At 38.1% G+C, this 12221-nt stretch overlaps 1 protein-coding gene across 4 annotated transcripts in view; it reads right to left on the bottom strand.

Annotated features, from left to right (window-relative positions):
• The window catches only part of Sh3kbp1 (SH3 domain containing kinase binding protein 1), a 336423-nt gene that overhangs the window by 106174 nt on the left and 218028 nt on the right, over nucleotides 1–12221 (bottom strand). For all 4 annotated transcript variants that reach the window (XM_047536039.1, XM_047536036.1, XM_047536037.1 and 1 more), the window contains one exon: nucleotides 1553–1628. In XM_047536039.1, the coding sequence (XP_047391995.1) occupies nucleotides 1553–1628 (76 nt within the window). The remainder of the gene's footprint in view (nucleotides 1–1552; nucleotides 1629–12221) is intronic.

A 12221-nucleotide genomic window follows, 5' to 3' on the forward strand; every position in this document is an offset into this window, starting at 1 on the left:
CAAATGAAGGGGGATTTTTAGTGGACTAGGGTGCCACTAAATGGAAATCATTGGAGAACAATTATTGTAGAATTTGCTCTTGGCAATGAAAGCCAGAGGGAGTATGTGCAAGGTGAGATTAAACTTTGGAAATTCTTGCCCTGAGGTCCATAAATAACATCCATGGCTTTGCTGACACTGATAATCATCCTTTCTTACCTGCTACTCACTTACAGTCATATTAACATCTATACCTAAGACATCTTCTCATATTCTCAAATTGTTCAAATCTTCCTTTTGTCTCTCTCATCTGGTTACTCGATACTTTGAATACAAAAACTTTCACTCTGAGTCCTAAAGCTTTTAAAATTGGATCAGAGGATTAAGATGCTGGGGAAAACCTAAGGGGTCTTCTCTAGTACAACCTCTGATTTTATAGACAATGTAGACAATAAGGAGTAAGGCCAGAGAAATCAAATTATTTCTCCAAAGAAAACCACAACACTACCTAATAACAATGGAACTGTCTTCCTAGGGCTCTAAGACAAAATACTCCACCCAGCCTCTGTAAATCCATTCTTCATTAGTATCCCATTCCCCTGCTATGATTCTTCTAGAGAGCTGAGTACATGGAGACAGTTAATAGATATTTGTAGGAATGAATAAGATGTGGTGGGTTAGAGCCAGAATTCTCCTACATGCCTAAGGGGGTTGAACATTGCAACTGTGCTCATTTCTAGGCCCAGGAAGCCCATCATAGGTCACAGAAATACTCTAAAACTACCCTCTCTAGCATGGTCACCACTGGACACATGGGGCTATTGAGCACTTGAAATGTGGTTACTTCAAACTGAGATATGCCACAACTGTAAAATACACAAGGTATTATAAAGCCATCACATGAATAATGAGGGTACTTCATTTAATAATTTATATAGATTAATGTTGAAAAGATAATATTTAGATATACTGAGTTAAATAAAATATTAAATTCAGTTCAACTGTTTTTAACGTGGTCACTAGAAAAATTTAAATTATAAATATGGCTCATATGATATTTCTATTGGCTAGCACTGTTCCAAAACACTGCTAATCCCCTCTATCCACTCACCTAATCTTTCCAAAAAGACTTGAGTCTTTTGCCTGCAGACATTACTGAAGTATCTAGAAGTATTTAAGCAGAAATGTGTTGAGGAGGCTGGTGGGGGGTCAAGGTTGGGTAGTTCTGGTTAATTGATTAGGCTAAAAGAGGTTAAGGCTCTCTGACCTGAAGGCATGTGAATCCCTAAAGTGCTGGAGCTGCCATTCTCTAGACTATTTATGCCATCTAAACTATGCAAAGTACTCTGTAAACATGATAAATGCTAGCTCTGCACATAGGCAAGACACATATGGCAAGAAAGAACCATGCTCCAGAAAGAAGATAAATAAACAAACAAAAAAAAACCCAAAAAACAAAGTTCTGAATCTAACTCATGGGCATCTAATGAAACACATTTGTGTGCATTTTTTTCTGATATGTTTGAAAAAGCTATCAAGATTATGTAAGGATTTTTTAAAATAAGGAACTCACTCTTTGTCCTGCTGTCCATTTCTGTTTTCAATGAGTCTGGAGTTGCTGTAGCTGGAGGCAATTTCTTCCCAATAGTCTGGTGGGGGGAGACAATTTTACACATCAAGACAATTCTCTTCATCAAGCAAAGTAACAAAATCAAGATCATAATGACAAAATGCTCAAAACTGGTTTTAAAAACCACTCCCTTAAGTTTATGCTCTGCTCTGTGTATTGGTTGCCACTCTTTAATAGCTCTGATCTTCAATGAAAAACAAGGGGAAACTACATAAAAGAGCTTTATCCTTGAAGGCACTCAATACCTTTTATTTTCTTTCTTCCCCAATGGTCTTAAAAAGTTTATTATTTTTCCCCATATTTTTTATTGATGCATTATAGTCGTACACAATGGTGAGAATTGTTGTTACATATTTGTACATGCATACAATATAGTAATATTTGGCCAATATCATTCCCTAGGTATACTTCCCTTCATTTTATAAGACATTAACTAAATCTATGGAGGGCCCACTGGAGGTGTTCCAAAGTAACTGCTGAGTGGAAGGATGTAAATAAGAGGGAAGAAATACAGGGATGAAATAAAGGAATGGAGGGCTAGACGAACAGACAGATGGATAGGCAGGTGGATGAGCAGGCAGAAGTCAGGGGTCCCAGGCAACTGGGCCTTTTTGTGACTCCTTCTCATCCTCTAAGATTCTACCTGCTTCACAGGGGCACATTCTTGTTCTTTAGGATGGGTCTACATGCCCCAAAAATGAAAATAAGGAGGGTCAGCAGCTCCTTTCTCACTAGTCTTTTAATACTCCAGGGCCTTGAAAAGGTCCAATGCCTTGGACTCTATGTGCCTATTAACTAGTTAAAAAGAAAAACCTATAGTTTGTTTTGATTTCATTTCCTTTCCTTCATTTGAAGTTCATGCTATTACCATTCATTATTTATGAATCATCCATAGAAAAGACTGGATATTGCCTCTGAAAGTACAGGCTACTGAGCAGCTCCAAACAAAAAACCAATATACAAACCAACCAAGTTGATGGTTCCAGGGGTAAGAGCTGTCCCCACTCTTTCTCCTTTGCCACTGCACTTGTATGACCATGATTAATGCCTGAGGAAAGTGTCTACTGATACCAGAGAAATAGCAGTCACAACCAAGTAGCTGGGTAAATTGCCCTTCCCAAAGAAGGGCTTCACCAGTGAGAAACCCAGACACTAGGAAAACCAAACATCTTGAACAAAAGAAGAGGAATGAGCTGCATAATTCAAAAATTGGCAGGGTGGAATTTTTCTTCAAATAAAACTGATTCACCACAGTTTTTAATTTGAGAAAGTTCTTCATGCTTCAAATGTTGAACCTAATATTAAATATGAATAAATCACAGAAAGAGGATAAGATAAATCAAATCTTCAGTCCTTCATGAATTTTTAAAAACATTTGTGACAGAGAGCCTTTGTATTTTACATGGTGACATTTTTATTTAGTGCCGTGAGGCTTTCTATATTGAATAAAAAAAATGAAACCCCAAATAATATGCCACCCCTTAACTGCTATTAAGTACTCAAACTAATAACATTTTATGACTTGAAGGAAATATCGGGGAAGGAAAAAATTTTGATGTTCTTCTGCTATAAGGTCAAATTTGATGAAGAACTGTTCTTAGGATTATCTTGAAAAATGAGGTATTGGCAGTAAAACTAGAAGCTCTCAAAGTATCATTTCATTAATATTCCAGTTCACACTTCCAGCAGCATCCCTGTCAATCTGTTTTCCCTTTTGGGGACTGACTAAAGCATTACTACTGTTAGCACATTAAGAAGAAGAAAACAAAAACAATTAGAACTTCAGTCATCACTGACAGTGGAAGGAAGAAATGAGAAAATGTGATAGTAAACACTATTCTCAGTCCTTACTGTTTACCTTCCTGGAAAAAATAAGACAATGGTATGGGCTTTAAACCAGATGTCCTCCTTTGGAGAAACCTTGGCAGGCTATATATTCTTACAACTTCCCCGTCCTTGTTAACAAAACAAAGTCTGCTCTCATATCTGATGTCCTGGTTTACCAGAATGTCCAAGCTTATAGACATTAAGAAAGACCACTGGTCAAATACACTTACTTCAGTACTAAAAGGCATGAAAAAAGCAATGCTTACTATAGCTGTCCTATTTCAGAAAATACAGTGCACTAGCTTCTCTGTGGATCCCAGCCACAGAGGTGATGGTGACGTTGATATTATACTCATCTTCTGGGGCGTTCTGTACCTTAAATCCTTCCTTCTCCTTCGTGGGCCATGATTAAAAGTCTAGAGTAAGGCCAGATCCTCCCTCTCAGCTGGTCTGGTAGGCATTCCAGAGACAGGAAATGTCCAAGTATCTCTGTCTTCTCTAGAGCCTAGAGACCAGCAGTACCTGAGAACTTGTTAGCAAAGTAAATTCCCAGGCCACGCCCCAGACTTTCTCAATCAGAAACTTTGGGGATGGTGCCTAGCTGTCTCAGAGGGAACACACCCTCCATGGGATTCTGATGCACACTCAAGCTTGAGAACCATAGACCTAGATGCAGCAGGGGTTCTACTAGTATTAATCAAATGCCCTTTCATGGATTCAAAACTCAGGTGCCTATTCTCATACTTCAATACAGCATAAAACATCTTTTCCACTCTTCTTCCTCTCTTCTTTCTCTCCTTTTCCACCCAGGGCCTTCTATCTTCTGTATTCTTACTTGCATAATATTTATCATTGCTACTAAACTACACATACACATGTAAGTCATGTATAGCTGAAGGTCAGCTATGATGCAGGCCTCAAAGGACAGGAAAATCAGGAAATGTCATGCAAACATCTCTCCTGCCCTTAGCAGGCACCAAAGCAGGGGTTAGGTTTCTCTGACAGAGGATACAGGATCTCCACTAGAATATCAAGTTCTTGCCCCACTGGGTGCCCAAAGGAAGGTGGCTTATATAGGATAAGCACTGGCTAGGTACTTAGGGGCTATGATAACCTTACACAGGACACCATCTGTTCATCAACTAAGAGATCAGCAAACAGGCTCATTTCACCATATGCCTTTGGAAGGGACAGATTCTCAAGCATTGCATCCTACCTCAGCCCAACATTTCTTCTTCCCTTCTGTATTGTGGCTAAAGACTTCCCAGTACACAAATCCATGATGGTCTGGTCTGCTTCTCCAACCCAGAAGCTACTACTTGATGTGGGAGTGCATGTGCATACGGTGGGATGTACAGATCTGAAGGCTCTACAGACTATCACTATGGATCTACTTTAAGACATAGTGATCACCAGGTTGGTATCACTTTCTTATCTCTTGTCACATCCCGATATTCACTTAAAAACCTAAGTGTTAAAAATAAACAGTTCAGAAAATTCATTCCTTTGAACATTTAATAATATTAGTCCCTCTCCCTTTAGCTCTTTTGCCAAAAGTTCTAAATAAACTTTTTGGAGTTTTTATGTAAAGTGGGAGATTCATATATATTCCTAGCTCCACAAGATTCAGTAATACAGTATCAGAACATATAACTATCATATGTTTTCAGTTAGTACAGCAAGTGATCTGTTTGTCTTTCCTGCTTTCAGGAAAGACAGTCACTGAATTTGAGTCCAGAGGAATCCAGCTCCCCAAATGATAAACGTATGTTTCTTTGTGACTATGGAAGACAAGACCAGAATCATACTCATATCAATAGTATAAAATCACTCCTCCAGCTGGACTGTAATTCAGGTGTAAACTCCTTCGAGTGTAAATGGAGGTTTCTAATTATAGAACAATGCTAAGGAGAAGGTTTAAGTTCCATCTCTAATGTCCCTCCAAATACCACACGCAACTCCTGCATCACAAAGGCAGTCAGGCTGAATGGGTATGAGGGAGGAGGGAGATGTAAAGTCCTATGCCCACCCCACCATGTCCATAGGCCAGCTTTCTGCCAGCTTTTCTAGAAGTGGATGATGGTCTGAGAAGCTACATGTAGACATCACTCAAGAGTTCACACAAAGCCAAATGCAAGAGATGACCTTTCAAACAGCTGGTAAAAATCCAAGATAAAAGGTAGCTCTTTGATGACAGTCCTTTTACAACACTAACATCTTACAGTACTCCTTCCCTTTCTGTCCAGTACAGATTCATTAGGTGTCCATTTAACATGAGACAAGAAAACAGACAAAAAGGCAGGAGGAAGCTGAACATCACCACAAACACTGCAACAACTATTTGTGGTGTGTTGAGGGGTGTACAAGCATGCAGCATGGTTATCCCAAATCCTGCTCAGCTATAGCATATAGAGAGGTATACAGGACACAGTGACAAAACAGTATCTATATAAGACTATATCTATGAGCTTTCAGTTTCTGGTTTCCACCATAACTCAGAAGGATCTCCAAACTGCTATGAAAACTCCCTGGAAACTTTTTATATTTATAGTTATATTTACATGCTCCCTTCATGAATACCTATGACTGAAGGCGTTATGAAGTCTTCTTGGCTCTCAGCAGGGAGTGGTAGGAACAGAGTCGAAGCCCTGTGAGCCAGATCATGTCAGAGCCAGAAAAGAACACAAAAGCACAAAGTATTCCTAAAATGCAGTGCCTTAGGCCTCTGCTCTCACTGGAAAGCTTTCATTTATATTAGCAACTGGCCATTTGCCTATATTTTGTGGGCCTAGTTTAAACTGTATGCCTTCAACAGAAGATATGTCAGAACAAAACACAAACCAAAATTCTAAAAATAATGAATATGGTCCATCAAAGGGAAACTACATTTGTAGTTCCATTCCAGGAATAGGATTTACCTCTGAAACACCTCCCATACCATTATGTCAATTCTGATTTCTCAAAGAGTCCTGCTTCATGATCTATTTTAAAACTTGGCTATGGAGAAATAAAATTTAAAACTTTTCTGATTATGAAACTGGGTATAAGGCTTATTCATACGATGCTCATTCCTGTGGTTGTCTCCAAAAGTTAGAATTAAAATTTATTAAACCTCTTGCCTAATCACATTTAAAGACCTTGTCAGATTCATTGTTGCTTTAGAAGCATCTGTCAAGTATACCACTTTTAGCAGTTTAACTACCTTTCTCATCCTTTCTCTTCAGAAATAGTGCACTCCTTGAGATCAGGACCTGGGTGTTCATTATTCTCTTATATCCACCAAATGAGAGGTCTATAAGTGGTTGCTAGATTAAGTGGGGAGCTTGGAGATACTATCTACTCCCGCTGTGCCCTAGCATGAGCATCCTCTAAAGTGTGTTCCCCCATGATGTTCCACCTACCAACCTATCACCAAAACAAATCTCATCATTTGGTACATCTGGGAAGCACTGAATACTCCATCTAATCAAAGCAACACAGCATATTAAAGGGCCTGAGATGTCCTATAGTTACTGTTTAACTATATTCATGTTTATCTCAGTGTATTCCAAACCTATCCAAGCATAGAAATTCTACTTCTTGTGACACCGCTAACATATCACAAGAATGAATATTCTATGAAAGAATAAGATGAGCATCCTCTATCACATTCCTAAATTCTCTTGCCCATCCTCTCTGTCTCCTAGACTCATGACTTAGAATTTAACTTTGATTAACATCTTATTGTACCTTCCCATATCTAATCCATCACCAAGCTATCAGAGTCATCTCTTCCTCTTTGATTCCAGTCTAGAGCCTTGCTCTCATCTCAGGGATTATTTCAGCAGTTTTCTAGACCCAGATTCTATCCCCAGATTCAACCTGCTTCATTTGACCTTCCATAAGACCCAATTTTCAAGTACCCTCCACCATCACCCTTTAATATATCTAAACCAGAACAGTAGGAACATTTACTTCTTTTTCTTTTCTTCTTTTTTCCTCTGCTAGGGATTGAACCCGGGGCCTGCGACATGCTAGGCAAACACTCGACCACTTAGCTACATCCCTGGCCCACTTTTATTTTTTCATTTTGAGATAGGGTCTTGCTAAGTTGCTAAGGCTGGTCTCAAACCTGTGATCCATAGCCTCAGCCTCCAGAGTCACTGGGATTACAGGTGTGTGCCACTGTGCTCAGTCATATATCACTTCTTAAAGTCTGTGTATGTAAATTCCCAAAGTCCAGAAATTCAAGGGTTTATTTCTAATCATTACAACTTGTCATATCTCCTAACAGCTCACATCTTTTTCTTCAGCTCTCAAGACTAACAACAAGCTTTTTCTAAATGTAAGACCATCGTATCTTAGATTTTTCCATCAGGTCTTTCAGGGTTTTCTCTTTCAGTCTTTCCAATAAAAAACTTTCAATATCTATCATTCTATTAAATACAAACATATGAAGTATTTTATATTTGTATATCCAATATACACAGAGAGAAATGGGTGTATTTGTGTGTATCAGTAGACTTTGAGTCAAACTGTTATCATATATTTAATTTTTGCAGGATCTGACCATTTAATTCATTTCTTTGCTTTTTGAACACTTCTAGAGGCTTTAACATTTAAAAAATACTGGAAAGAGCTACACAGCACAGTGATAAGAAGGGTAAGATTGCCTCCTTGTCAAAACAAAATAACTTTTTGAAGGTTTAGTAGGGGCTTCCACTCATGCTGGGGAAACTCAGTGTTGGCAATGAAATCAAAACCTACTTAAATGCTCAATGAAGTGGAGAATGCACATTCAGACAAAATTAAAACCATAGAGGACAGCTCTCCAAACACTTGACAATATATGAAAATACTGTTTATATTTTACCCCCACTGTTCCCAGGAGAGGAGCCTGCATGCCATTTTGCTGTTGGATCACCTTATTCACAAAGGATGTGCTAGCCAAAAGAAATTTCCATATACCACTTTGACAAAATACAACTTGTGATGTACTTTAAAAGACTATCCTTTGCTGTTATGACAGATAAAGAAACTGTAAATATTCCTTCTACCAAAGGATTGGTTTTTGTGTGTGTGTGTGATGCTGGGGATTACCCAGGGCCTTACATATACCAGACAAGTCACTCTATCACTAAGCTAAACATCTAGCTCAGGATTGGTTTCTTTCATTTTGATTAGTGAGACCTTCATTTTAGATCATTTGGAGTTTAAGGAGAATGGTAGGGGAGTAAAAACGATGAAAGGGCAGGTGTGAGTACTATGGAGCTAGTTTGGGTTTTGTTCATTTAGTGCTTTACCATAAAACATGCTGTACACACTTGAACCAAGTCCTAATTTTTCTATAAAGCAGCTTCATGACATCAATTCACATACAAAGATCCTTTACAGATCTAAAATACATTTATTTATTCAATCACAACATAGTTCAGGCTCTTCTCCCTGCCTACTGATGGTATCTCCTTCCCCAATATATTTGAGTCCATCTTACCTGTAAGATGCAACCAAAGTCCACCTGGCTAATATATCTGCTTTCAGCAATGTTTCCTACTGACAAGCATCCCAAATTGCTCATGACGTTGTTACATGTACAAAATACTTGAGGACAAAGTCATGTTTTATTAACTTTTCCTTTATACCTCTGAAATAGAAGGCTGCTTCTGTGGGTTGTTCATTCATTCATTCACATGTTCATCATTCTTTTCTAGAACTATCAGGAACCTCAATGTGTGCTGGATGCTGCATATACAAACATGAGACAGGCAAGAGTCCTGGATATTTTTGGAGGGGGGAGTAGGGCAGGGTTGTACTATGTTGCCCAGACCCAGAATTCTCCTCTCAGCCCCCTAAGTATCTGGAATTACAGGTATGCACCAGCATGCCCAGTTTGGATCTTTAATTAGTTCAAAATTGAACAGCCAAGGCAGATTCATTAACAGAGCATCACAGTGAAAAGGGATAAACACAATAAAGGTGTGTATAGAAGAGAAAAAACAAATCTACATGGGAAAGAAAATAAGGCTCATGGCTAGCAGTGATGAGACTTGAGTTAAATTCTGAAAGATGAGAAAGAATTGGGCAAACAGAATTGTTGAAAGGGTATTCTAACTGAAGAAAAACAGGGAAGCAAGGCAAGAATGTGTGCAGGTAAAAAATAACAGAATGAATCAAACAACATTACCCTATGTAAATTTATGATCACACAAATGGTATGCCTTTACTTCACGTACAGAGAAACAACATGTATCCCATTTGTTTACAATAAGAAAAATGTGTGCAGATGCTGGGCCTGGTTGCTCACACCTCTATTCCCAGCACTTGGGTGGCTGAGCCCCAGGGTTCAAGGCCAGCCTGAGCAACACAGTGAAACCCAGACCTTTAAAAAAAAAAGGAGAAGGAAAATGTGTACAGGAAATGAGGACTTTCTGGCTCAGGATGGGAGTGGCAGGGGATCACAGTAGGGGTGAGAGAGTTGGGCCCTGAGGCCAGCTAGGTAAATTAGTCACATTATTTTAGTACTTTGTGCTTTATCCTCAAGGTACCTGGTGATGATTACTAGGTCATTCTAAAAAGTAAGCAGAGGTATAGCATGATTAAATGTGTGACTTTAAGAATGATGAAGGATGAAGGAAAGGGCATGAGAAAGCTAAGAAGATAGTGGGGAGGCTGACACAATAACCCAACTAAGAAAGTGAACCTGTGGTTGTAGAAAAGAGGCTTGAGAAATATTTACACTGTTGACCTAGTCATAGTCCATAGTTACAATAGGCATAAATCAGTGATTGTGAACTAGTTTGAATATCATGGGAAAATTCCCAATTGTGTTTTGCTCTTGAGTCTACACATATGCATGCCACATAGTTATTGAGTGCCAACCATATGCAAAGACAGACAAAGGGAGTTAGATAGATCTGGTGGCTCAAGGAAGTGTTATGGAGAAAGTACTCTAATAGAAAAAAATCACAGAGAATATGTTTCTCAGTGCTCTGATGGTAGTGAAGTGGAACAATAACAGGTTTGTAATAGTTGTGAACATTGAGTTTCTCATTAGAGCATCAATTAATCTACCATTTGAACAGTAAAACATTTTTAAAAAAAAATTAAGACTTGAGAAACTTTTGATACATACAAAAACCATCCTTCTAATCTGACAAATGTAAACAGTTTAGTCAAGTGTGTCTCCAAAAATGTCTCTACCCAAAGACAAGAATGGAAAATTTCTTTCTCCAGAAGAAATTTCCAGAGAAAGTTTTCCCTGAAGGGTAGGGAAGGAAAATAAAATTGTTTTAATCAGAAAATAGGTAATATTTGGAACAATATTTTGCCGTTTTTTCAAAGAGAAGTTCTACTTAAGAGGCTTTCGGCATATTAATAGAATATCATTCAACCTTAAAGAAATTCTGACACATGCTTTAAACATGGGTGAACCCAGAGGACGTTATACAAGGCGAAAGAAGACAGTCACCAAAAGACAAATACAGTCAGCTCTCCCTCCATATCCATGGATTCAATTAATTTCAGATTTAAAATATTTGGGGAAAATACTGTGTCCATACTGAATATGTATAGACTTTTTTCCTTATCATTATTTATTTTTTTTTTTTGCCACTTGACAGTTCTTTTTATTTCACTGTAGTTAACATCACTTAATGATTCTTACAACTATGTCTACTTTTAAATACAGGTTTTAGTTTATTAACAATTTTTCTGTCTTTTTTAAAATTTAGATTCACTATACACAAATGGGGTACGACTTTCATTTCTCTGGTTGTACCTGAAGTAGAGTCACACCGTTTGTGTAATCATACATGTACATAGGGTAATGATGTTTGTGTCATTCTATTATCTTTCCCCACCCCTCACTTTCCTCTATACAATCTACCCTTCCTCCATTCTTGCATCCCCGCCCCCCCATTATGTATCATCATCCACTTATCCGAGAAATCATTTGGCCTTTGGTATTTTGGGATTGGTTTATTTCACTTAGCATGATATTCTCCAACTCTATCCATTTACCTGCAAATGCCATAATTTTATTCTTTTTAATGGCTAAATAATATTCCATTATGTATATATACCACAGTTTCTTTATCCAGTCATCTCTTATCATTATTTTCTAAATAATACAACTATTTATATAGCATTTAAATTGTATTAAGTATTACAAGTAATCTAGAGATGACTTTAAGTATGGGGGGCGAGCACATGTGTGGTTTATATGCAAAGTCTACACCATTTTATATAATAGACTTGAGCATCATAGATTTTGGTATCCACATAGGTCCTGGAACCAGTCCCCCATAAATATTGAATGACAACTATTTATATAGTTCTGTTCGTATGAGGTCCCTAGAGTAGTCAAATTCATAAAAACTGAAGAAGTACGGTCACCATTGGCAGGGGATAGGAAGGAATGGGGAGTGAATGGGTATACAGCTTTGGCTTTTTTTAAATATATATTTTTTTAGTTTCAGGTGGACACAATACCTTTATTTTTAATTTTTATGTGGTGCTGAGGATTGAACCCAGGGTCTCACATGTGCTAGGTGAGAATTTTACCACTGAGCTACAACCCCAGCCCCGAGCTTTGGCTTTTCAAGATAAAAAAGTTCTGGGATGATTAGTGGTGATGGTTGCACAATAATGAGAAGGTACTGAATGGCACTGAGTTGTACACTTAAAAATAGTTACAATTGTAGGTTTTATGCCAAGCTAGGGCATGTTCCTCTTTCCTTGCCTCTTTCTTCCTATGGATGTTGACTAGAACGGCAAAAGAATTGCTCATAAGGCTTTGATATCCTGA

This window comes from Sciurus carolinensis, chromosome X (genome assembly GCF_902686445.1).
Source record: "Sciurus carolinensis chromosome X, mSciCar1.2, whole genome shotgun sequence".
NCBI classification, from domain to species: Eukaryota; Metazoa; Chordata; class Mammalia; order Rodentia; family Sciuridae; genus Sciurus; species Sciurus carolinensis.